Below are 26,390 nucleotides of genomic sequence, written 5' to 3' on the forward strand. Positions count from 1 at the left end.
GACCTTTTAAGATTTTGGAAACAATGTATATACCTTATTTGGGTGAACCACTCTGTTCTACTTACTGAGTCTGCTAGTTTTGAGTGGGACTGTGAACAAGAGACGACTCTAGCAGATCCAGGTTGCTGTGTGTAAGCTTCTTGGCAGATGTGATTGTGCTTGAAGTGTCAGTGGCACATAGGGATGCTATGTGGAGTCTTGGCAGGCCCCTATAGGTGAATCAGAATGCAGACCCTTAGGATGCTAGAAGCAAAATCATGCCATCCTCTGTGGGTGATCTCTCCTTTTGAAAAACAGCTTTGTTACAATTTTTAAAAACCCATACAAATACATCCAACAGGTTTATGACAAAGGTGCAAGAGCAATGCTATAGAGGAGCAACAGTCTTCTCAACAAATTGTGTTGGTGCAATTGGATATACATAGGCAAAAAAAAAGGTAAATTTTAACCTAAACCTCACATGTTGTACAAAAATTAATTCAAAATGAATAACAGACTTAAATGTAAAACCTAAAACTACAAAACTTTTAGAATAAAACACAGGAGAAAATCTTTGGGACCAAGAATTAGGACAAGAATTCTTGGACATGACAACAAAAGCATAATCAATAAAAAATGGATAAATTGGACTTTATCAAAATTTAAAGCTTTCACTTGGTGAAAGACTCCACTAAAAGGATGAAAAGACAAGCTACAGACTGGGAGAAAATTTATGCAAACCCCCAACCTATTTGAAAGTGAACTCACGTCTAGAATATATAAAACTATCTCAAAACTTAACAGTAAAAGAAAGCAAACAATCAACTAGAAAATGAGCAAGAAACACATACAAAAGAAGTGCTACATCATTAGCTATTTGGCAAATGTAAATTAAAACCATGATGCGATGCCACGGCATACCAATTAGAACAGCTAAAAAAAAAAAAAATGACGACACTAAATGCCAGTGAGAATGCAGAGAAACCACATTTCTCATACGTTGCTGGTTGGAATATAAAAAGGTGTGACCACTCTGAAAAATAGCTTGGCAGTTTCTTAAAAAACTAAATATATACTTACCATACAATCTACTAATCTCACTGCTTGGCACTTATCTCCCTCAAATTAAAACTTGTGTCCACACAAAAACATGTACACAATGGATATATACCCCAAAGAGTTGGAAGCAGGAATTCATTGTACACCCATATTAATAGTAGCATTATTAACAGTAGCTAAAAGGTAATCCAAGTGTTCATCAATGGATAAATGGATAAACAAAATGTCGTATATATAATACACACACACACACACACACACACAAACAATGGAATATTATTCAGTCTTCAAAAGAAAGAAAATCTTGACAAATGCTACACATGGATGAACACAGAGGACATTATGCTAGATGAAATAAGCCAGTTGCAAAAGGACAATATCGTATGACTACACTTATACAAGGTACTGAAAGTAGTCAGACTCATAGAGACAGAAAGTAGAATGGTGGTTGCCAGGAGCTGGGGAAGAGGGGAGTGGGGAGTGATTGTTTAATGGATAAAGAGTTTCAGTTTTGCAAGATGAAAAGAATTCTGTGGATGGAGGATGGTAATATCACAACACTATGATGTACTTAATGCCACAGAACTGTACACTTAAAAAAGGTTAAGATTGTAAATTTTATGTTACGTGAATTTTACCATAATTAACATTTTTAAATATTAAAAAGTACATGAATGTTCATGGAAGTTTTGTTTGAAATAGCCAAAAATTGGAGACAAACTATCCCACAATGGGTAAATGGTTAAACAAACAGTGGTATCATGAATACTATTCAATAGCAGTAAAAAGGAAGAAACTGTTAGTACATGCAACAACTTGGATAGACATCAAGGGTATTAGGCTGAGTGAAAAAAAGCCCATCTCAAGTGGTTACATACTATATGATTCTACTTATATAATGTTCTCAAAATGGTAAAATTATAGGGATAGGAAACAGATTAGTGGCTGCCAAGGGTTAGGGATGGTGGGGGAAAGGAGAGAAGAGGGATGGGTGTGACTCCAAAGGAGATGCACAAGGGATCTTTGTGGAGATAGAACCATTTTGGTAACTGTTTGTTTTGTTTCTGTAGAGACGAGGTGACACTATGTTGCCCAGGCTGATCTCAAACTCCTAGGTTCAAGCATTCCTCTTGCCTAGGCCACCTGAAGTGCTGGGATTACAGGCATGAGCCACCATGCCCAGCCTAGTCCAGTTCTGTATCTTGATTGTGATGGTGGTTACAGAAATCTACACATGTGATGTGATATAATTGCATAAAAGTAGACACACACACACACACACACACACACACACACACACACACACAAATGAGTGCATGTAAAACATAAAATCCGAATAAACTCTATGGATTGTACCAGTGACAACCTCCTGGTTTTGATATTGTGCTATAGTTATGTAAGTTTTACCACTGGGAGAAACTGTGTGAAGTGTGCACGAGACTTTTCTGTACTATTTTTGCATCTTCCTATGAATCTATAGTTAAAGTTAAAAGTTAGAAACAAACATCAAGCCGGGCTCGGTGGCTCACCCTGTAATCCCGCTTTTGGGAGGCTGAGGTGAGTGGATTGCCTGAGCTCGCGGGTTCAAGGCCCGCCTGGGCAACTTGGCGAGACCTCACTTCTACAATAAATCAAAAATTAGCTGGGCGTAGTCGTGCGCGCCTGTAGTTCCAGCTACTTGGAAGGCTGAGGTGGAAGGATCGCCAGAGCCCAGCAGGTCGAGGCTGCAGTGGCTGGGTGTGACCGCTGCACTCCAGTCTGGGCGACAGAGTGAGACTCCAACTCAAAAAAAAAAAAAAAAAAAAAAAGAAACAAACATCAAATTAACTAAAATCAAAACCAAACTTGCTATAGGCCTTCATAGAGTCTGAGCACTTGAGTACCAACCAGCAAATTACCATGCAACCTGAACCGCCCGTCATGAACTGGTTTGTCTGACCCACCAAGCCATAAAGTTGACTGTGCACAGCAACACTCCATCATCAAATCTAAGTGGTACATATGAAGCTGAACTCGAGCAGGTCCTGAAGGCACAAGTAATTATGTGACTTCCTCATGCCCATGGCCCCTACTCCTGCTACACTATCTTCTCTCTTTCACCACAGCTTCATGAAGAACTGCCTATGACCAGTTGCTTGAAGAAAACTCTTGTGCTTGGTTTACACATGGTTCTGCATAAAATTCAGGCACCACCTGAAAGTGGACAGCTGCAATACTATAATCACACTCTGGGATGGCTCTGGACAGTGGTGAAGGTTAATTCTCTCTATGGGAAAAAATTAGAGCAGTGTACCTGGTTGTCTGTTTTGCCTGCAGAAGTACAGATCTGGCGGGGTGTGACGACTTACGCCAGTAATCCCAACACTTTGGGAGGCCAAGGTGGAAGAATTGCTTGAGCCCAAGAATTCAAGACCAGCCTGGGAAACAAAACGAGACGCTCCCTCTACAAAAAATTCAAAAATATTAGCCAGACTTGGCGGCACATGTCTGTAGTTCCATCTACTTGGGAGGCTGAGGTGGAAGGATGATGGTCTGAGCCCAGGAGATCAATGCTGTAGTGAGCTGTGATCGTGCTACTGTACTCTGGCCTGGGTGACAGAGAAAGATCCTGACTCAAAACAAACAAGCAAAAAATACATGTGTACACTTTTCATGAGCTGTGGCTAATGGAGAGCTGGAAGGTCAGGCACTTGAAAGGAACATAGAAAACTGGTGACAAGAAAGTCTAGGGAAGAGGTACATGCACAGACTTGAGCAAAGAATGTGAAGATAACTGTGTCCTGTATGAATGCTTACTAAAGGATGTTCTCCATGGAGGAAGATTTTAATGAAGTGGATAGAATAACCCATTCTGTGGATGTCCATTGGCCTCCTTCCCCAGCCAAATAGACTCAAGAATAGTGTTAGGAATGGAAGTTATGTATGGGCTTAATGTGGACTTTCACTTGCCAGGGACAATTTGGCTACAGCCACTGCTGAGTGCTCCATATTCTAACAGCAGAGAAGAACATCGAGCACCACTTCATGGTGATATGGCACCACTTCATGGGGCTCAGTCAGCTGCCTGGCTGTGGGTTGATGACACTGGATCAGTTCTGTTACAGAAGACGCAGCACTTTGTTCTTACTGAATAGACACTTTGGATATGAATTTGCCATTCCTACCCATAATGCTTCTGCAAAAACAACTATCCATGGACTTACAGAATGCTTCATTTGCTACTAAGGAATTCTATAGTGTTGCCTCTGACTTAGGAACTCCACGGCAAATGAAGGGTGGCAACAGGCCCTGCTCATGGAATTAACTGTTTTTACCACATTCCCTTCATCCTGAAGCAGTAGACTTGACATGTGAATGCATCCATTTCCTTTCCTTTAATTTAGCTGATTTGAGATGTCAAGTTTATGGAAAACGAGATGTATTACAAAATAGGTAGGAGTGAAATAGGTCGTCTACTTCAGCAAAGAAAAAGGTAAAACAACAGATGAAGAAACTGGGTCAGTCTTGATCATCTTTGCTCTAGATCGTCACTGTTTTTACGATTCTGTCTGTTCGGAATTTTTTATGCTAAACTTAAAAATCGGACGCCTGCCTGATTAGGATTCCCAGCCTCTTAACACTTCTGTGTTGCAGGTGTGTGGGCCATGTGGGCAGCGTAGATGGTATGAAACCAAGGCCGAGGTGGGGTAAAAATACAAAAACATGACCTAGGGCTGAGACACGCGCGTGTGACCAAACGTTAGAATCAGAATGAATCCACAAGTGCGTGTAAAATCCAGGGTAATTTGAGGGCTTCATCTGATACACCTCAGAGCTTTACTGGAGTTGGGTATAAGCAACCTCTCTACCCTCTTTGTCTGTCTTATTCACCCCTTGGGCCCTCACTACAGCTGGCTTCCTTCGGTGTTCATCCGCACCTTGCAAGGGTCCGCAGGGCCAGCTTGGGTGAGCCGGTGGTCCCGCCACCAGCAATTTCCCAGAGCGCGACACGAGACCCGCCCTCTCTCCGGTTAGAACCCGGAAGTTGGCCCCGCCCACTCCAGCAGCCAGTCCGAACCCCGCCCCGGGTCCTAACTCGAGGACCCCCCCCCCCCCTCGACGGGGGCTGTCCGCGGACGCGCCTGACTCAGCTTACCTGTGGCCCGTCCGGATGGTCTCCCGACCCGGCCTGCGCTGCGGCCTGGCCCTCGGGCCTCGAGAATTCCGCCGCGGGCCTCGGGCCGCGGGGTAACGAGGAGAAGTCGCGGCAGGCGGTGGCGAGGGCCGCCCCGAACGGAGGCGTAGGCGCTGATCCCGCTCCAACATGGCGGCGGCCGCGCGCGGTGCGGTGCGCCTCCCGGGTCTGTGCGGCCGGCCGGCGGGTGAGAACCGCGACCCCGGGAGCAGGGGATCTGGGCGGGGCGCGAGTGGGGTGCTGGTTTAGGGTCCACCGAGGCCGAGGCGGTACGACGCTCGAAGCTGCAGCGACGCGAGAAGCCGCAGCCTCTGGCCCCTCACGCTGGGTTTCCAGCCCGCCCGGACCTGCTGTGTGACCTTGCGCGCGTCCTCTCCTCCTCTGGGTCGCGCGGAGCCCTTGTCTGTGAAATGGGGATGCACCGCGCGCCGTTTGCCAGCGTTCCTTCCAGTTTACGAATTCGCTCGAACGAGCTTGGCGAAGGGGCGCGGGAACTGGCAAAGGGTCGCTTTCTGGGCGAGCGCAGCCCACGGGCTGGCTTGGGGATGTCGGCGTGGGGTTCAAGGCTGAGGTCTGCCAGCGAAGCTCGAAAGGAAAAGAGCAGCTGTCCTCCTTGAGACGCATGGGATTAGCCTCTGTCGTTTTAGATTCCGAGCTAAGAGGCCGTATTTAAAAAGACGGATGCTTTGAACGTCAGTACTTTCGCTGCTACTGCCCTCCCCGGCCCTCGGGGGATTGGGTGCAACTCTAGAAAGGGCTGGCGCCGGCCTCCCGCAGAACCTTTACCTCTAGGAACCAGTTCAAGTGTCTTCTCTGTCTGCAAGTCTAGCATTTCTAATTCCGAAGTCCAGAGACCCCCGAACACCTACACTTTCTTTCTCTCCCTCCCTCCCTACCTCTTTCTCTTTTCTTTCTTCTCGTTTTTTTCTACAAAATGTAACCTGAAATCATTTGGGGAAAAATCTGACCTGAACGTTGTTCTGTCCGTGCTGTGACCATCTCTTCCTTTCTCCTTCACAAGCTCTTACTGTTTGCAAGGGACTGTCCTAAGCTCTTCGTGCATTTTTTTCCTCACTTCCTCTTCATCATGCCTTCATGAGATAAATGCTGTCGTTATTCCCATTTTATAGATAAGAAGAGTAAGACACACAGAGACTGAGAAATTTACTCAAGGTTAGACTAGAAGGAGGTCAGGTTTTGCACCCAAACCGCCTGGCTCCAAAGCCTGTTTTTTGTTTGTTTGTTTTAAAGTGTGTTATTTAGTGGGTTTTAGTATATTCATTAAGCTGTGCAACCATCACCACCATCAGTTTTAGAACTTTTCATCACTCCAAAAAGAAAACCTGTGCCTTGTAGCTCTCACGCCCCAGGTCCTCAATGGCCGCCAAGCCCTAGGCAATCACTAGTTCACTTTGTATCTCTCTCTCTAGCTTGCCTGTTGTGGACATTTTATAGAAATAGAATCATATAATATGTGGTCTTTTGTGACCGACTTTTCACTTGGCATAATGTTGGCAGGGTTCATCCATGTTGTTGCATGTATTCGTACCTCATTCCTTATGACTGAGTGGCATTCGATTGTGTGAATACATGTTTTGTTTATCTGTTCATCAGTTGATGAACACTTGGGTTGTTTCCACCTTTTGTCTCTTATGCCTAATGTTGCTATAAACATTTGTGTGCAGTGTTTTTGTGTGCAGATATATTTTCTTTTGTGTATATATCTGGGAATAGAATTACTGGATCAAATGAGTCTCCATGTTCACTTTTTGGGAAACTGCTAGACTGTTTTCCAAAGTAGCTGTATCAGTTTCCATTGCTACAGTTTACAGTTTACATTGCTAGTATATAAGGGTTCTGATTTCTCAACATCCCTGACAACACTTGCTGTTATCTGCCCGTTTAATTGTGGCCATCCTAGTGGATGTGACATGGTATCAACTTGTGGCTTTGATTTACATTTCCCTCTTGGATAAGGAGCCAAAGGGAGGATGGAGGGGAGGGGGGTGGGGCATGAGGCTGATGTGGCAGGCCTGTAGGCTGCACTGAAGAGTTTTGACTTTGTTCTGCAGGCAGTAGGGAGCCAAAGAATGATATATCAGAACTGTGAAGTGAGCAGATTTGTTATTTTAGAAAGGTGGCAAATTAGAGGGGTAGAGATTGAAAGCAGGAGATGTATCAGGAGACTGTTGTTACTTGTGGCTGAGTGATGACCAGGCCTGAGCAAAGAAGGGGTTTTGAGGCCATAGCAAAGTGTAGCTAACAGGTGTATTTATTTTTAGGAGACTGTAGGGTTTGGTAGCTGGTTGGATGTCCGGGTGAAAGGAGAAGATGAGGTTGATGGCAGCTACTTGGCCAGTGGTCCTGGAGCCCAGGAATTATTCATTCACTTGTCTTGGTCCTTTATTCTATAGATATGAACATTTTGTGAGTGTTTCTGTTTAAAACGTTCTTTTTCATGTAGAAATGTATCTTAATTTTTTTTTTTTTTTAATTTGCAGGTCATTTATGGTCCAGACCGCTTTCCCTAAACACCCTTCCAGCAGTTTCTATTTTGGCCTTGAAGACTGGTCTCAGCAGTGGTGAGATTCATTTATTTCTTTAACTTGTCTCCTAAGAGTTCATGTGAGAGTAGTTAGTTTCTGTAGTTTTCAAAAATGTGAGTGAATGAAGCACATTTTTTGTAATGGAAATGCGTAGGGTCTTGAGTATTTTTCAGATTTTTTGTGATTGTAATTATTATAGTTCAAGGCTTTAAAAATAATAGCAATAGCTAAGTAATACTTGTGAGTAATTGCTATGTGTTAGGCTTAAAACTTGTTGTTTTGGTTAATCTTCACACCGATTTTTATGAGGGTATTATTATTCCCATTTTATAGATGAAGTGAGCCACTGAGAGGCTAAGTAACCTGTTCAAGATCATATAGTCAATGGCAGAAATGGGACCTGAGCTGTATGGATACCATGATGCCTTCTCGTATGTAACTCAGACCTTTCACTACACAGGACAGGGCCTGTCTATAGTCACTAGGAAGGAAGGAAGCCAACCCTGCTGATCAATTGCATTTTGCCTTTTCCACGTGAACTATAGTTAGGACAAAACTGAAATCTCATTGTGTCCTTGAGTTTCTGGAACTCTTGGGTGCTGGGCTTTAATTTTAGTTGTATTCCCTTTCCTCTTGTTGACTGCATGGTGAGATGCCTTTACACCTTGGTTAAGAGGTCCTGCAGGGGAGTCTGGTGGACCTGGACTCTTCCCTTTTCTGTTCATTTTGTGTGTTGGTTGATGCATTCATTCATAAACTACTTCCTCTGCCCTTTACTGTGACCCAGGCAGTCCCCTACCTGAACTGATGTGGGACCTGGAGAAGGTTTCTGTGAGGACAGCCAGAAGAGACTCAGGGCCAAGAGGATAGCCCCAGAGAGGACCCTGGCTGGGGAAGACTGACACAGAATGACACAGAATTCTCTGCTCCACTACTTTCTATCTTTGCAACCAGGTGTAAATGTTACTCCTTGGACCTGTGGTTTTATCATTTGTAAAATAGGGATAGTAATCTCTACTCTGAATTTTTTGTTTGTTTGTTTTGAGTTGGGAGCTCACTCTGTTGCCCAGACTAGAGTGTGATGACACGATCATGGCTTACCGCAGCCTCAACTTCCTGGACTTAGGTGATCCTTCTGCCTCAGCATCCCAAGTAGCTGATACTGCAGGCGCACACCACCATGCCTAGCTAAGTTTTTTATTTTTTATAGAGATGTGGTCTCACTATGTTGCCTAGGCTGGTCTCAGAATTTCTGGGCTCAAGCAATCCTCCTGCCTCAGCCTCCTAAAGTGCTGGGATTACAACTGTGAGCCACTGTACCTGGCCTTAGAATATTGAACTTCCAAAAGAGTACTAGAAGGTTTAGATCTTAGAACCAATTTCTTTTCTTACTCCATTGCATTGTCTAGTGACACTTTCAGTTTTCCATTTTCTTCTGGTTATACTTCTAAATATTTTGTGGATATTCTATCAACATTCTTATGTTAATTAAAAATTTAAGGCCGGATGCAGTGGCTTACGCCTATAATTCCAGCACTTTGGGAGGCCGAGGTGAGAGGATTATCTGAGCCCGTGGGTTCGAGACCAACCTGGGCAACTTGGTGAGATCTCATCTCTACAATAAATCAAAAAATTAGCTGGGTGTGGTAGTGTGTGCCTGTGGTTCCAGGCTGAGGCAGAAGGATTGCCTGAGCCCAGCAAGTCGAGGCTGTGGTGACTGTGAGCATGCCACTGCATTCCGGCCTGGGCGACAGAGTAATACTCCAACTCAAAAAAAAAAAATTAACTCTATACCATGTGCAGTGGCTCATACCTATAATCTCAGCATTTTAGGAGGCCGAGGTGAGACAATTGCCTGGGCCTATGGGTTTGAGACCAGCCTGGGTAACTTGGTAAGACCTCATCTCTACAATAATTCAAGAAAAATTAGCCAGGTATGATGGTGCACACCTGTGGTTCCAGCTACTTGAAAGGCTAAGGTGGAAGGATCACCTAAGCCAGCTGGTTGAGGCTGTGGTGGCCGTTTGTGTGCCACTGCTCTCCAGCTTGGGCGACAGAGTGAGACTCCAACTCCAACACACAAAGCAATCAAAAAAAATTTAACTCTTACTCCATTGTCTCTGCTTTCTTCCAACATAGTTATAAGCACAATATATTTTAATTTATAATTGACAAGTAATAATTATACATATTTATGGGATACATCATGATGTTTCAGTACGTATAATGCATGATGAACAGATTAGCGTCATTAGCATATCCATCATCTCAGTCATGTATCATTTCTTTGTACCATTTCTAGTATCCTAGCTACTTGACGTTATATATAGTATATATATATACTATAGTAATTCTACAGTAATTCTACAGTATTATAGACTATAGTATATAGTATAGTAATTCTACAGTATTATAGACACTAGAACTTATTCCTGCTATCTAGCTGTAATTTTGTATTCTTTTTTTTTTTTTTTGAGTTGGAGTCTCACGTCATTGCTCAGGCTAGAGTGCAGTGACAAGCTCACAGCCACCCCAGCGTCGACCTGCTGGACTCTGGCAATCCTTCTGCCTCGGCCTTCCATGTAACTGGAAGTACAGGCATGCGCTACCATGCCCAGCTAACTTTTGATTTATTGTAGAGATGAGGTCTCACCAAGTTGCCTGGGCTGGTCTCAAACCCGTGGGCTCAGGCAGTCCACTCGCTTTGGCCTCCCAAAGCGCTAGGATTACAGGCTGAGCCACAGAGTTCAGCCAATTTTGTATTCCTTAACAAACCCCTCCCTTCCTCCTACATTTCCTAGCTTGTGGTATCTTTTGTTCTACTTTTTTTTCTATGATATCAACTATTTTTAGCTTCCACATAGGAGTGAGAACATGTGGCATTTAATATTCTGATCCTGGATAAGCATAATTTGATTGAATCTCTAGGCAGTATTTTCTTTATTAAGGCTATGTATATATTCACAACTGAGTTAGGTTGAATTCTATTATTATATCGTACTTTCTTTTCCCTACAACATTTTCTTTTTCCTAGAATTGGTAATTGCTTTCTTTTTAAAAAGTTGCTTAGTTGTACCTGTATAGAAATAGTACCTATTACTATAATAGTATCTATTACAATATTTTTCTAAATGCTGTAACAGATTTGGTGAGAAATGTGGCAGTTTTTCTAAAATCTCTCAAACATTTCACTTTCATTACAAACCAGTTTGATTTAATGGAAGAGACTTAAATTAGAAGGAAGAAATTCTTAATGGTAAAAATTGTTAAAACACTGAAATGAAATCTTCGAGGGACCTCCTGGGCTTGGCTTACCTTAGCCTTCAGGGTCAGGGTGGTTGTCTCCTGAGATGGGCACTTCGTGATCTGAAATTAATAATAGTTCAAAGGATCAGAGCAGAATTGGTCATTGATCATTGATGGGTGAATCTATAACTGAGTGATTTAATACAAGCTGATGCTTTCTCTTGTTTTAAGAGCACATCTCATTTAAAACAAAGTCAGCTGTAGCATCAGTGTATGTTAAAACTGACTGTAAACTCTGAAGTCAATTTCTTCCTACATTTTGCAATTGGACCTTTTTTAGGCTAAGTAAGCTATTAGCTATAAGTAGTATTTCACTCTTTTGAAAAAGATTAAAGAATTATAATCTGATAGTAGTGATTTTTGCATTTCTTGAAGTATATCAAAGATTGCAGTACTAATCAGTGTAAGATTATCTTAAGTTGATATTAAATATTATTAATATAAATTATTTGCACTCGGAGACATCTCACGGTTCACCTACCAGCAACTCGATCACACTTTTTTACAAAATAGTGATAAACATACCGCTTCATATTAAATAATGTAGTGTTGGAACCGATTATTTTATTGTAATGATATTTGGCTTACAGTGGAATTTTGGACATTGCGGAACTTATTTAAGACAAAAAATATCAAAATTTTTTATCTTAAATTTTTTCAAACTCTTGTGAAAACAATCATGGACATGCATTGCAGCTTCATTGATACATGTTGTGCAATAGTAACTTGTTTGACATTTTCCACTTGGTGTTTTCCGGTTTGAGCAGACAATGCCGTCTCATTTTCTTCCTCCCATATTAATAATGTGTAATTTATTGTCCAGTCTGTTGTTCAAAGATAATGTGGAAACATGCACTCATGATTCCTGAAAAACACTTCTCAACTGATAGATCAGAAGCTTGACAAATTTCAAATGGGGCGTAGGTTTTTTGTTTTTGAATGGAAAATTTCAAGCAAACATACTTCTTTGAAAAATTTTCACTTGCATATATTTGTCCTTTATAATCACCAGCAGTCTGTTTATACCCTCTGAGAGGAGATATCTGAATGGTTTGCTAGATTTGAGATGTCACCTCAGAGGAGACATCTGAGTGCAAAGGGTTCGGTTGAAAATTTGTTGAAAATTAAGGAGTATAAGAAAAACTAAAAGGTATCCTGCAAAATGGGATTTGGAATGACAATTGAAGTTCTGAATTTATTTAAAATGAAAACCCAGTATTTTCTTTGTACTTCTTATTGATCAATTCATTAAGTCAGTTCATAGTGCCAAAAGGACCTCAGTACATCGTCCAAAGTCTGCCTCCATGCAGTATCATAATTCATCTGGGGTTGGAATTGGTGCTTAAATCCCATCTACTAACTAGTCTTATACTTTTGGCAAATACTTAGCCCCATAGACCTAAATTTTTTGTTTTGTAAAATGAAGAAATTGGATAAATAATCTTTAGTGATTAAAAGGAGATTATTCCCCCCCCCTTTTTTTTTCCTGGAGTCTCACTCTGTTGCTGAGGCTGGAGTGCAGTGGCAGCTCATAGCTACCACAGTCTCAACCTACTTGGCTCAGGTGGTCCTTTCACCTCAGCCTTCCAAGTAGCTGGAGCTACAGGCATACACCACCATGCCTGGCTGATCTTTTGACTTATTGTAAAGATGAGGTCTTGCCAAGTCGCTCAGGCTGCTCTCGAACCCCTGGGCTCAGGCAATCCTCTCACCTATGCCTTCCAAAGTGCATGGGAGTCACCATGCCTGACCAGATTATTCTTTTATTTTTCAGGGACTGTATGCAGTGGAGATGTTTTGATATTTAGTATTACTTTTTTGTCATATATTTAACCAAATTCTTAATTGCCATTTAAGTTCATTTCTGGTGCATGGCCCTCTGTGGTGATGAAGCAGCTGTTACTGTCTTCTCCATAACTTTGTGGATTTGAAAGTAGCTCTTGTCACTCTTACCCAATACCCTTAAGTAGCTTTTTTTTCTTTCAAGGACTGTTTTAATTCCCTTTGTCACGTCTCTCATAGTCTCCAGCTTTGTTGAAATGCAGAGCTCAAAGGTATATGCACTGTTTTTATTAGTAATATTCCCATTTCTTTGCAATTACCATTTCTTCATACCCTGCCCTTTTCCTCACAGAACGCCACCACCCATGGGATTGAGCAAATGGCTGCCTCTAAGATATGGCTGTTCAAAACATTTTTTTAAAAGTAACAAGTGCATATGGTGGAAAAATTCCAAAAAATACAAAAAAGCAAGCCCTGCATATCCAACCTTAAATACATCAGATTTCTTTCCCAGAGGGAACCCTTTTTTTTTTTTAACACCAGTTTCTTACATATGCTTCTAGAGTTAGTCTGCAAAATACATTTACATCCTGCTCCAGGTGTTTTAAACGTCAAGTGTGGAATGCACTATACGCTGTCCTGCACCCAGCTGTTCTGACCCAATCCTGTCTTTCCACATCAGTGCATCGCCTGACTGCATACAGCAGAGGGCACCATTTGCCCAGAGTAGACTGCTGCACAGAAACCCTGTGTGGACAGCTCTTTTTTTTTAAAGACAGGATTTTGCTCTGAAACCCAAGCTGGAGTGCCCTGGCACAATTCTAAATCAACTTGAACTCTTGGGCTCAAATGATTCTCCTGCCTCAGCCTCCCAAAGTGCTGGGATTACAGGCATAAGTCACCACCCCAATCAGATCTGTTTCCTTTTTACACAGCTGCATCCGTTGTGTGGATGAGCTGTAACTTCTCCAGCTAGGGTGAGCGTTTAGGTTGTTATCGGTCAAAGTTGTTTTATTTTTTAAAGAAAGACTGTCCTTGAAATCAGATTCTCAATATTTAAGGATTTTAGTAACTTATTTTTGTTAGTAATGATTATTTGGTGCTGGCAGTGTTTCTTCACAGCCATGGAGCATCTAGCTTAAAGTTTTGTTTCCTCTACTTACAGGCCCTTTGTCATCGCTGGGAACGAGAGACAACCGTCATTATACCAGCTTGAGCTATGCGCTGCAAACACAATGCTATATTTCTTCCCCGAGTAACTGGATGGCTCAACAGTATAGACCGTATAGTTTCTTCACTAAATGTACGTAGAATGGCCACAAACTTCCTGTTTCATGAAATAGGAAAATAAAGAGTGCTTTGTATCTTAATTTTTATTTTCCTTTGTTAAATGAATTAACATTTTACTGATTGGCTTTATGATGTGCTATTAAAATAAAAATGTTCCTTGATAGACCTCCTAGAATTATTTCACATGCTGCCAGTTTGCTTATACATTGGGGAGCATTAGTTCACATTGATCCCCTGATTTGGGGCACCCGAGGCCCGAGTGGCATAGAACAGTGGTCCACATCCCCTGCTGATTTAGATCTGTGTCGGTAATACACTTACACTCTGTTTTCAGCTGTGCCTTAGTTGAGGAGATAGATATTTGGTCAAGAAAAGTTAATTTTGAGGAGACATTGTTTGCTGACACTACTCCTATTTGTAATAGTATTTGAAAAAGTCTATTATGAACTGAAATTAGCTTGTCAGGTGATAGATGGAGATTGAATTCACAACTCGTCATCAAGCAGATTAAAAGAAATTAGGATAATAAAGGCAATTCATGCTTAGTTTTGAATATTTGGTGAATAAATAAAAATCAAAAAGGAAAAAATCACCTGTATTCCTACTACCCTAAAATACTGAGTTTGCTGCTTTTTTCATGTAGCAATATATTATACATTTTTCCATGGACTTCTGTAATGTTGTGACTGTAGAGTATTTCATTGTATGATATAAGTCACTTTAATTTGGTGGTCTCTTGGTAACTAGGTCATTTGTGTAGCAATGCAGAGGTCAGGTGGTGGGGGATTAAGTAACTTAGTTACTTAAGTTGTACCTGCAGATTTTGTACTAAGAAGAGAGATGGATAGAGTTACAGCCATTAGTCTCTGCCCTTGGTACCCAGGGGCTCGATTTTTTTCTAAGAGTTGGCTTTTTACTCTTAGGAAAGGGCTATATCAAATTTACAGGCCTTGGGAATTTTTATTTTTTATAGCCTGTTCTAAGATGCCTTTTCTCAAATTCTTCTTGTTGCAGAAGTGCCTCCTTACCCTCTGAGACCTCTGTCCTTCATGCTTGTCCCACACCTGCCTCTGACTCTCCATTTGCCGTGTTCTTCCTCCTGTTACATGACCTGGTTCCCTTATGAGTTTGTTGTTCCCAAGTCATATTGAGATTATCTCCAGTGGGGTGAACTCAGTTGGAATTAGCATGGAACTAGTTTTGCTCTTGCAGTGAGAAATCGTTTTTGATTTCAAAATGTCCAAAAAGTAAAAAGTCACAATTTTCCAAAACTCATTAAGATTTCATGAGAATATTTAACATTGTACTTGTAAAATTGTCTGTCTGCTGTAGAGGATCCACCATGTAAATCCCTTTGATTCACATTAACAGGCAGTATTACTTAGGGTTATGAAGTGAGGAGTAACTCAGTATATCAAATTGGATATCACAGTGGCTTTTATGTATGTGTATGTGTGTGTGTATAAAATATGAACCTCAGTTTTTTATAACTATGGTAGTCAACAGGTGTATATATTACACTTTTCCAAAAAATGACAGAGTTAAAAAATGATAGTAAATTTATTTTAAAACATAAGAATTTTATAATTTGAAAGAGAGTTAAAAATATTTTTAATAGTATAATGGCATTCAAAAACTGACTGATGACTTGCTATCTTTTTGAAATGTAGTTAGAATCTTATACCTGGGGGAAAATAGTAAAGTCTCTGCTAAACTAACTTAACTTGTAGCCATTAAAAAATGATGTCTGTGTCAGCGGGGTGTGGTGGCTCACACCTGTAATTCCAGGACTTTAGGAGACAGAGTTGAGAGGATTGCCTGAGCCCAGGGGTTTGAGACCAGCCTGGGCAACTTGGCCAGACCTTGTCTCTACAATAAATTAAAAAAATAGCTGGATGTGTTGGTGCACACCTATTTGGAAGGCTGAGGTTGAAGGATCACCTGAGCCCAGAAAGTGGAGGCTGCAGTAGCTGTGATCGTGTGATTGCATTCCAGCCTGGGTGACTGAGTGAGATTCTGACTCAAAAAAAGCCAATAATAATGTTTGTAACTAATATTTAAGAATATGGGAAAAGACTTACAATGTAATATTAAATTAAAAAGCAGGATACGAAATTATGCATATGATATAATTTTAATTTTGTTTAAAACAAATGTATACTATGTATGCATGTGTTAAAAAAAAGGCAGAATAAACATTCTGATCTAACAGTGGTAATGGGGTTATGATTTTTAAAGTAGTCTATATTTTCTCGATTTTAAAACAAATATTTTATAATTTGAAAAAGTTAAAAACATTTTTTGGGGACCGGGTGCCGTGACTCATGCCTGTGTTTCCAGCTACTTGGAAGGCTGAGGCAGAAGGATCGCCTGAGCCCAACAGGTTGAGGCTCTGGGGGCAGTGAGTTTGCCACTGCACTCCAACCTGGGCAACAGAGTGGTACTGACATTTTTAATAGCATAATGGCAATCAAAAGTTGACTAACTAATGACTTGCTCTCTTTTCAAATGTAATTAGACATTTTACTCTCCTCTTATAATATATTTTTAGAGCTAAACTCTTAATTCAGTTGTTTTTATATTTTTATCTCAATGTCAAGTTCCTTTTAGTCTTAATGAGTGATTAATGTGTGAATTCTAAGTGAAAGAAAACTGTAGTTGATTGACCTCCTCGTATGCCTCCATTACAAGTGAACTCTCAAGTTTTTATGGCATTTATAGGACCATCATTTTTAAGCAATAAGGGAAAAAATCTTTGGTAAGAGTTTAACTTGAGGTTGGTGCTTTTATTTTGAACCTGTGGTCAAAATAAAAGTGAATTCGTGTCAGCTTGAAGTTTTAGCTTAATCTTTTGTTCGGATCCGAGATGTACAAAGCAGCATGTGATGTGGAATCTCACTGTTCTGAGCTTCACTTAAGACTAGCTGTATCCTATAATCCCAGCACTTTGGGAGGCTGAGGCGAGTGGATTGCCTGAGCCTGAGCCTGTAGGTTCGACAACAGCCTGGGCAATTTGGGGAGACCTCGTCTCTACAATAAAATAAAAAATTAGCCAGGTGTGGCAGCACACTCCTGTAGTTCCAGCTACTTGAAAGACTGAGGTAGAAGGATCGCTGGAGCCTAGTGGGTCGACACTGGGGTGGCCCTGAGTGTGCCCCACTGCACTCCAGCCTGGGTGACACAGTGACACTGCCTCAAAAAAAATAAAATAAAATAAAAATAAAGACCAGCTGTAACTTATGTGTGTGTTTTGAAAAACAGTATACTAGACAAACATAAAGCATTAAAAACATTGTTATCTACCTGGAAGATCAAGGTCAGGCCTTTCAGGAAGCAGCGGTAGAAGTTTTAAGCCCTAAGGTTGTGTGACAAGAATGAAAGTACCTATTTGTCTTCTAGAGTATGTTTAGTATTCCAGGCTTATAGATATTTACAGAGGGTGCTAAAAAAATGTATACACAATTAAAATTGTAATACTTAATATATACGTACCTGTCACATGGTGACGCTAACATTCATTTGATTAACGCCATCTTTTGAGCGAATGTCATACTACACATTGCTACTGTAATTCAATTCAACTTTGAAAAGTAATACATAGATAACATCCTCTTAAAATGTGTATACAGTTTTTTGGCACCCCTGGTATGTGTCTTAGGGTTTTTTTACTAGTCTGATATTTGTGTGGTTCTGAGTCTTTACCAAATAAATTGATAATGGAGCAATAGATGTTATAACCATGGATTCTGTTCTAGATTTATAGGTTCAGTTTGGGATATTTATTCTTGTTTGGACTAAGAAATCTGTATTTAAGAAGGATGGTTATTAATTATCTTAATGGTTACAATAGAGACAAGAGGACTGGGAAAGACCTATATCATAGCTGATAAAATGTCAGGGAAACAAACCTACTGGCAATTAACTAGGAAAATTGGTTGTCTTTGTAGGGAAAAGTAATAGAGTTATCTCCTTGGGCTTTCTGAATGTAACCATGTGATATGTGCAAAGAATGAATTGATTTTGCTTTAATTACCTCAGTGATGTGGGTAAAGCTGGCCTCTTCTGGTCATTTTATTCAATAGGTGACCATAGATCATTGCTTGGAAGCTACAGAATTAAAAAAAACAAAAACCTGTCTCATTACAGTGACGGCTGATGAGCTGTGGAAAGGTGCTTTGGCAGAGACTGGTGCTGGTGCAAGAAAAGGAAGAGGCAAAAGAACTAAAAAAAAGAAAAGAAAGAATTTGAACAGGGGTCAGATCATTGGTGAAGGTAAATTTATTTATGAAGGCAGCTAAAGTGCTTTTTATGTTTTTCCCCAGATGTTAGACATTATACAAACTAGAAGCATCAAAATGTTTCTCCTGAAGAATACTAGGATCTGTGGTTTTAGAATTCAACCAAATGACTTACTCATTGCTCCAGATCCTAGGGGACGAAAATCTCATAGAAAGTGATGCATTCATTCAACAAGCATTAGATGTCCCTGTGCGGGATGGGATCTCCTGCAACAGTCCCAGCCCTCAAAGAGCTTACAACTCAGTGGTAGAAGATGGACTGAATGGAGAGTCGGCAAATATTCTCTGCAAAGAGAAGATAGTAAATATTTTTGGCTTTGTGAGTTACATGGTCTGTTTTGCAACTACTCAACTCTGCTCTATAGCCCCCAAACAGTGGTGGATAATATATATCAAATGGACATGGTCCTTTAAAACTATATTTACAAAAACAAGTGGTGGACTAGATTTGGCCTGTGGGCCTTAGTTTGCTGATCCCTAGAGCACATGATTGTTTATACCCATGCTTTTGGAAAGATAAAAATAATATAGTATACTTGAATCAGTCCAGTTTGTACGTGGTCGCTGGCAACTCATCTTTGATAACCTATCAGAAATTAAGAAAACATCTAGCACTGCACTTCTAGCACCACACGTCTACTTGGATGTTTTTTCTTTATGACTTACCTTGTATCCTATTTTTTAAATACTTTTTAAAAAATTATAAGATTCATGGGCTGGGTGCTCTGACTTACAGTTGTGATCCCAGCATTTTGGGAGGCTGAGGCAGAAAGAGCCCTTGAGCCCAGGAGTTCAAGATCAGCCTGGGCAACATAGCAAGATTCCATCTCTACTTAAAAAGTCATGTATGTGTTCTCACTCATAAGTGGACCTTGAAAAATTATCGTAATACTATAAGAAAAGAATTGGCAGTAGCAGGAAACTGCCAGTGGGGTGGGGAGGAAGTTTTGGCCGTAGTTGGGAATCTGCCGGGGGAGGGACACACCTCATCAACAAGGATAACTGCATAGTGAACATTTGCATCCTTAACCCTGAATTGTACCCCACATCTTTAAAATGAAAAAAATTAAAAGTTAAAAAAAATCATAAAAAAGTCATGTATATATACCTTCTCAGTAAAAAATGCAAAGATTTTAGCTTAAGTCTCCCTTGATAGTCCTTTTATCTCCTCCAGTGCCCTGAAGTTTTCTTCCCTGAGGAAATCACTGGTCTGATTTTGGTGCATTTCTTTCAGTATTCTTAACGCTTTCATGTATATAAATACATATAAGAAATATATCTTTATTCTTTTAAAAAAAAATTAAATTATATTATATGATACATGCTGTCTTATAATTTATTTTTTTCACTCAATAATAGGTTTTGGAAATCATTCCACTTAAGAACCTAGAAAGCTACCTCGTTCTTTTGACTTAGTACAGAATATTTCGTATGTTGGGAATGCTATCATGTGTTCATCCAAACATTCCACCATTGCTGGACATCTGGGTTGTTTGCATTTCTTGCCTTTACTAATGATGTTCCAGTGGATATCCTTCTCCAAGCATACATATGCCTTGTACCTGAATGTGTTTCTCTAAGTAATACCATGAAGTGAAATCACTAGCTTATAGGGTTGATATGTTTAAAACTTTGATAGGACCAAGTGACCTGCCAAGTTACTATATTAGCTTAAGCTCCTACCAACAGTGTAGCGTTATCTATACATGTATTGCTTGGCATTTTAATATCTGAAAAATGCTTTTAGAAAATTATTATTTATTTATATTTTTAAACTTTCAGGGCGCTATGGTTTTTTGTGGCCTGGTCTGAATGTCCCCATTATGAAAAACGGCGCAGTGCAGACCATTGCCCAAAGGAGCAAGGAAGAGCAGGAGAAGGTGGAGGCCGACATGATCCAGCAGAGAGAAGAATGGGAACGGAAGAGGAAGATGAAGGTTAAGCGGGAGCGAGGATGGAGTGGAAACACGTGGGGAGGCGTCAGTCTTGGCCCCCCAGATCCTGGTCCCAATGGAGGTAGCAGAGACCGCGTTGTGTTTGTCTTTGTGACAGAGAGAGGATTTGTAGTTTAGAATTTCCTTGACATGACATTATTTTCCTGTCTGTTTAGGCTGCCTTTTTCCAAAAAAGGATTTGAGCATCTTTGAGATAATTTATCTAGTATTTTATGGAATACTAGAGGCCCATAGCCAAGAAGTATTTCACTCACAGGATGGAAAGCCCTGGGTTCTTAGTGTCCTATCATGTGACTCCTCAGAACCTTAACTATGCTGATGCTTATGGATCTATCGGAGCTGCCCAGAGGATACAGTGCTTCCCAGACACAATTGACCATGAGGTACCTGTGGAGCAACATGGTTTGGGAATGCTGTCCTAATGGTAGAAGTCAACAAACCAGATAGTTGTCATTTAACCTCATGCAAGCACACATGAAACAAAAATGATAATACTGAGGTCTGATTAGAAAATAAAATCCCTCTCCCCCACCAAGTATGTAAAGAAGTGAAATCATTTTAAAAACTTGTTCTTGTCAATGAATGGAAAAAGTGGGCTTATTCAAGAGTTTGGCTGCCTTCGTGAGAAGTTTGGCTTAAAGAGAAGGGGAGAGGTTGAGGTGGAGAGGTTCAGGTGAACGTGTTTAGAACTGACCAAACGCTTCAGTCAGGAGGATGAACGTATGGAAGGGAGAGAACACAATCCAGAAACTAAGTCCCCAGTGAGGACCCAGATTGAGTTTAGACAAGCGGGTTAACTTGGGCAGGATCCAGAGTCAGGTGAGCCTGAATTGTTGGTTGTGGGAAGGTGGAAGTGGTGTCTGGTGGCTGCAGTTAGTCTGTAAGGAGGAGGTGGAGTCATCTGCTGAAAGTGAGGTGGGTCACTGATGAGCATGGCCAGCAGAATATTTCTTTATGAAGAGGTAGGGTGTCTGGAACTGGCTCCAAACCTATCCAGTGGAGTGGGAGCTGGACAGAGTTTAAAGGGAAGAAGAATGACTATGAGTTGATATTTGTTGAAGCTCACTAATGGGTACATTAGTTTTCATTCTACTTTTCTATTTTAGTATAATTTAAATGTCCTATAATAAAAGTTTTAAGGCCGGGCATGGTTGCTTTAATCCCAGCACTTTGGGAGGTTGAGTGAGGTGGAAGGATTGCTTGAGGGCAACCTGGACAACATAGGGAGACCCCCATCTCTACAAAAATAATTCAAAAATTAGCCAGGTGTGGTGGCACATGCCTGTAGTCCTAGTTACTTGGGTGGCTAAGGTGGAGGGGGGATTGCTTGAGCCCAGCAAGTTGAGGCTGCAGTGAGTCATGATCACAAGACTCTATCCTGGGTGACAGAGTGAGACTCCATCTCAAAAAAAAAAGTTTAAAAAGTAAAAGAACGTAGAGAGGATTTGAAATGGCTGCTGTGGTGAGCAGAGAGAGACTACCTACAAGAACATAAAAGGCTGACAGGTAACAGGAAGGACTTGACTGAACTGGAGACCATGACTTTTTAGGGGCCTACATGTGTGCTATGCTTGGGCTTCTCTCCAGCAGCACCCAGCAGGCCAGGTGTGGCCACGCAGCTGTATTGATTCAGGCCTGGGTAGTATTGTGGAGAAAGAAAAGGGTGAGGGAACTGAGGACATTTGCAAGATCTGGTGGAAATAGTGGGAAAATCTATGTCTTTGCCAAGTTGGAGAAGCTGTGAAGACTAGAGGGAACTAAATGGGGAAGCACTGATCAAGAGTCTGGGGATGCCATGGAGCCAACGAGTGAGGGACCCAGACGAAGAAGATGCAATCCAGGAGCTAAGTGACTGAGTTTATGAATTTTGTGATGGAGCAGTCTGGGTATGGCCTTGAGAGATTCTTTCTTTCTGGAGAGTTTGTGATGGTGCTTGTGTTGAAAATGCTTTCATATGTTAATGGTATCGACATATTTAATTTGTTTACCTGTTTCTTTTTTCTACAGAGACATATGACGATTTTGATACAAGGATACTTGAGGTAGGCATGCTGAGTTAAATACCCGGTTAAGCCTTTGGAGAGGTTGTGGTGGGTGGTGCTGGGATAGGGCAAGAAGAACTGTGAGTAAAAGCCACTGCTGCATGACTTGCTGAGACACAGAGTTGATTTGGGTAAGGAAATAATGTAACTTTAATTTCAGTTATTTGGTGTTGGCTCTCCTGACTGCTGCCTTTTTTGGGGATCTACCAGATTGAGTTCTCATGACAAGGCAGCTTCGGGAGTATTGTTTTGTTTTGTTTTTTTTCTTTAGAAAGCAGGATTTACTGAGAAGACAGCAAAGCTCTCACAGTGGGGGGGGAGGGGGAGACCCGAAGGAGTTGCAGTGATAGTATTGTTAATTGCAGAATTTTGAGATTAGGTTTAAATTTCTTCCTCAAAGCTAAAGTAGTATTAACAGCCTATCTTGAATTATAAACCAGCTGTATCTAGCACTGAATTCAGGGAGCTGAAATTGGGAGGAACTATGTGACAGGATAATAGTAGAGTTGTGGTGAATGTCCAGTTCTTGATGGGAAACTGGTCTCTGGGCTTCTCACAGTCCCTTGAAACTAAAGCCTGTATCAGGCAATTTACAGTCACTTTCCAGGGCATCTCTGACATAGTCAACTTTCCTTTGAGCTGACACTACATACTTAATGTTACATACCATGTGAAATAATCATTTATTCCATTTGTGATTGAGCCTCTGAATTTGTTTTCTCAATGTCAGTTGCATTATAGAATTTAAAATATGTGTACAAGTATTATCTCTGGTATCCCAGTTTATAACTTTCGAAAGTTATCCCTTTGAAGAGTTCTATGCATGTGGGTGATTTTCTGATTTTCTATGGGAGTCGATTTGAGATTCATTTTCTTTTAACCCCAATTTATGGGAAAGGGACTGCTGTGAACCAGAGAGCTGGTGACCATATAACCCAGCAGTTTAATTAACACCTTCATTGTTCATGGCCTCTTAAATATACTGGAAAAGAATACAGATTTTCCTGTAGTTCAGAAATAAGCAGGTATTTCCGAATTTTCTATTCTCAGTTGAGCTTAGTCCTTAGCATAGAGATCCAATCCTTTGCTAATTATTTCTATGTACCACATTTCATCATTTCTAAGATATACATTTTTTCATATTTTAACATCTCTGGTATTGGGTGGGGTATATCTTACAATCAGTGATAAACTATGCCAAAGTTTGACCAGCAACTTTTCCTTCCCTGTGGTATGCTCATTAAGATAGGTTATATTAAGTTGTATAGTTTCAAAATTCCTTTAAAGGTTATCTTAATTGAACCTTCTTATAACTCTGGGAAGTTTCATTTTTAGAAATTTTGCTGTTTGTGCACACTAAATTGGTGGGTGATGTGTCTCTTCACTCTGTGTGTGTGTGTGTGTGTGTGTGTGTGTGTGTGTGTGTAAGGTAGGTTTCTCTGGTTCCCCACTTTACAATTTTCTTTAGGTGTAATACTTATTAGACATTTTGTCTTTTAGGTAAGAAATGTTTTTAATATGACAGCAAAGGAGGGAAGAAAGAGATCTGTTGAACCTTCTTATAACTCTGGGAAGTTTCATTTTTAGAAAGTTTGCTGTTTGTGCACACTGAATTGGTGGGTGAGGTGTCTCTTCACTCTGTGGGGGTGTGTGTGTGTGTGTGTGTGTGTGTGTGTGTGTGTGTGTGTGTGTGTAAGGTAGGTTTCTCTGGTTGTGTGTGTGTGTGTGTGTGTGTGTGTAAGGTAGGTTTCTCTGGTTCCCCACTTTACAATTTTCTTTAGGTGTAATACTTATTAGACATTTTGTCTTTTAGGTAAGAAATGTTTTTAATATGACAGCAAAGGAGGGAAGAAAGAGATCTGTCCGTGTCCTGGTCGCTGTGGGGAATGGAAAAGGAGCCGCAGGTGAGTCGGTGTAGTGGTACCTGCAGGGCTGATGGTGTGGCAAACTACAGGCATGGCCTGGGCCATGCTGTAGAATCCCTGGGCTCTTGGGGCTGGCCAGACTTTTTCTACTAATTGAACCTTTTGGTGATTCATGAGCTCAAAGCCTTGAAGTATAAACCAGCTGTATCTGGCACTCAGTTTCAAATAAACTATGCAATCCCTTAGAAAGAAAAGAGAATAGATCTTTTCTACACCTGCCTTTTCCTCTGAGGACAACAGATATTTTTTAAGGCTTAAGATACTATTATATTTTGTGACCTGCCTGGGCAGGCGAGACCTCATCTGTACAATAAATCAAAAAATTAGCCGGGCGTGGTAGCACACGCCTGTAATTCTGGCTACTGGGAAGGCTGAGGCGGAAGGATCGCCGGAGCCCAGCAGGTTGAGGCTGCGGTGGCCGGGAGCGGCCACTGCACTCCAGTCTGGGTGACAGAGTGAGACTCCAACTCAAAAAAAAATACTATGATATATTTATAATAGTGAAAAATTAGGTGGAAAAAACACTAAATGTTCAATAGGGCTATGGTTACAAAAACAATATAGCCATACAATGTAATATTCGGTATCCATTAAAGAATTATAGGGAATTACCTAAAAATTACTACATTTATTTATTTATTTATTTGTAGAGTTAGGGTCTTACTTTGTCAAAAATACTACATTTATTTATTTAGAGTTAGGGTCTTACTCTGTCATCCAGGCTGGAGTGCAGTGACGTGACAATCATGGCTCACAACAGCACTGACCTCCTAGGCTCAAGCAATCTACCCACTTTGCCTCCCAAAATGAGCCACCATGTCCAGTTTTAAGTTTAAAAATGCACAAAAACTTTATAGAAGACTATATAGTGTAATCCTGATTTAAAAAAAAAAAGTGTATGCAAAGAAAAGACTTTGAAGACTATGTACTGCAAAGGTTGATAGAGTTTACTCCAATTAGGTTTGCTGATATTTACATTTTTTTCTTTATACATTTCTGTACAGTTTCCATAGTGGACATCTGTTTTTGAAATATATACATGCATGTTGAAGGGGAAGAAAACACTGTAAAACTGCCTACTTTAGCCTATATTAAGTTTCAAAACAAAAGTAATCCATATAGACAGTATGTTGCCAAAGGAAACTATGTTTAACAGTTACTTTTGTGTCCTTTCAGAAGTTTTGTATTCTTATTTTTATTCAATATGTTCATACAGAGGGATAATATGATGACTATAATTTTGTTTGTTGCTTTTTTTTTTTTTTTTTCCTTAGTATTAATCTCAAAGATCTCCCTGTATAAGCCTAAATGGATTCTCCTCATTATCTGTCAAGTTGCAAAGTGTTCCATTGTGTGGATAATTTTTGTAGCCTTTTTCTATTGCTGACTATTTATGTTTCAATTTTTACTATTTATAAAAAGCAGTGAGCTTCTTGTACATGTACATTCTTGTACTTTTATAGTTCTCAACAGGGAAATATTTTGCAGTAAAATTTTTGCTACAAGGTTAAATGCATTTTTAAATGCTGAAAAGTATTATGTTGCCCTTCCTAAAGATTTCATCAGTTCATGTTCCTTGTACCATCATGTCTTGCCAGTCCTGGATATTTTCAGACTTTTCTAATTGTCAATATGATGTGTGAAACCTGTTTTTCAGTTTTGATTTGCATTTTTGGGATTATGAGAGTTTGAACACCACTTCATGTGTGTGTCAGCCATTGTTAGTTCATTTGAAGATCTGTCAGTCGATGTACTTCACCCATTGTTCTAGTGGTGGTTGTTCTCATGCTCATTGATTGGTATAAGCTTTCTGTAAGTTAAGGACACTAGCCCTTTGTCTATTAGGTATTTTGACTTAGTTTTTTTTTTTGTTGTTGTTTGTTTTTGTTTTTTTTTTGAGTTGGAGTCTCACTCTTGTCGCCCAGACTGGAGTGCAGTGGCTGCTCCCGGCCACTGCAGCCTCGACCTGCTGGGCTCCGGCGATCCTTCTGCCTCAGCCTTCCAAGTAGCCAGAATTACAGGCATGTGCTACCA

General features: G+C 40.5%; 1 protein-coding gene across 2 annotated transcripts in view; it reads left to right on the top strand.

Annotated features, from left to right (window-relative positions):
* The first annotated feature begins 5,139 nt into the window (after positions 1 to 5,139).
* Positions 5,140 to 26,390, top strand: part of MRPS5 (mitochondrial ribosomal protein S5) — a 28,373-nt gene continuing 7,122 nt past the window's right edge. Inside the window, exons 1-7 of one of the 2 annotated variants that reach the window (XM_008051722.2) lie at positions 5,140 to 5,399; positions 7,714 to 7,794; positions 14,012 to 14,149; positions 18,283 to 18,408; positions 20,217 to 20,450; positions 22,397 to 22,431; positions 24,245 to 24,335. In XM_008051722.2, the coding sequence (XP_008049913.1) occupies positions 5,342 to 5,399; positions 7,714 to 7,794; positions 14,012 to 14,149; positions 18,283 to 18,408; positions 20,217 to 20,450; positions 22,397 to 22,431; positions 24,245 to 24,335 (763 nt within the window). In that variant the 5' untranslated portion in view covers positions 5,140 to 5,341. Of the gene's footprint in view, positions 5,400 to 7,713; positions 7,795 to 8,091; positions 8,190 to 14,011; positions 14,150 to 18,282; positions 18,409 to 20,216; positions 20,451 to 22,396; positions 22,432 to 24,244; positions 24,336 to 26,390 lie in introns of those variants that run through there. The other variant, XM_021709432.1, reaches the window with a different exon arrangement.

Source organism: Carlito syrichta, unplaced genomic scaffold, assembly GCF_000164805.1.
Source record: "Carlito syrichta isolate Samal-C Ts95f unplaced genomic scaffold, Tarsius_syrichta-2.0.1 Scaffold227536, whole genome shotgun sequence".
Lineage (NCBI taxonomy): Eukaryota > Metazoa > Chordata > Mammalia > Primates > Tarsiidae > Carlito > Carlito syrichta.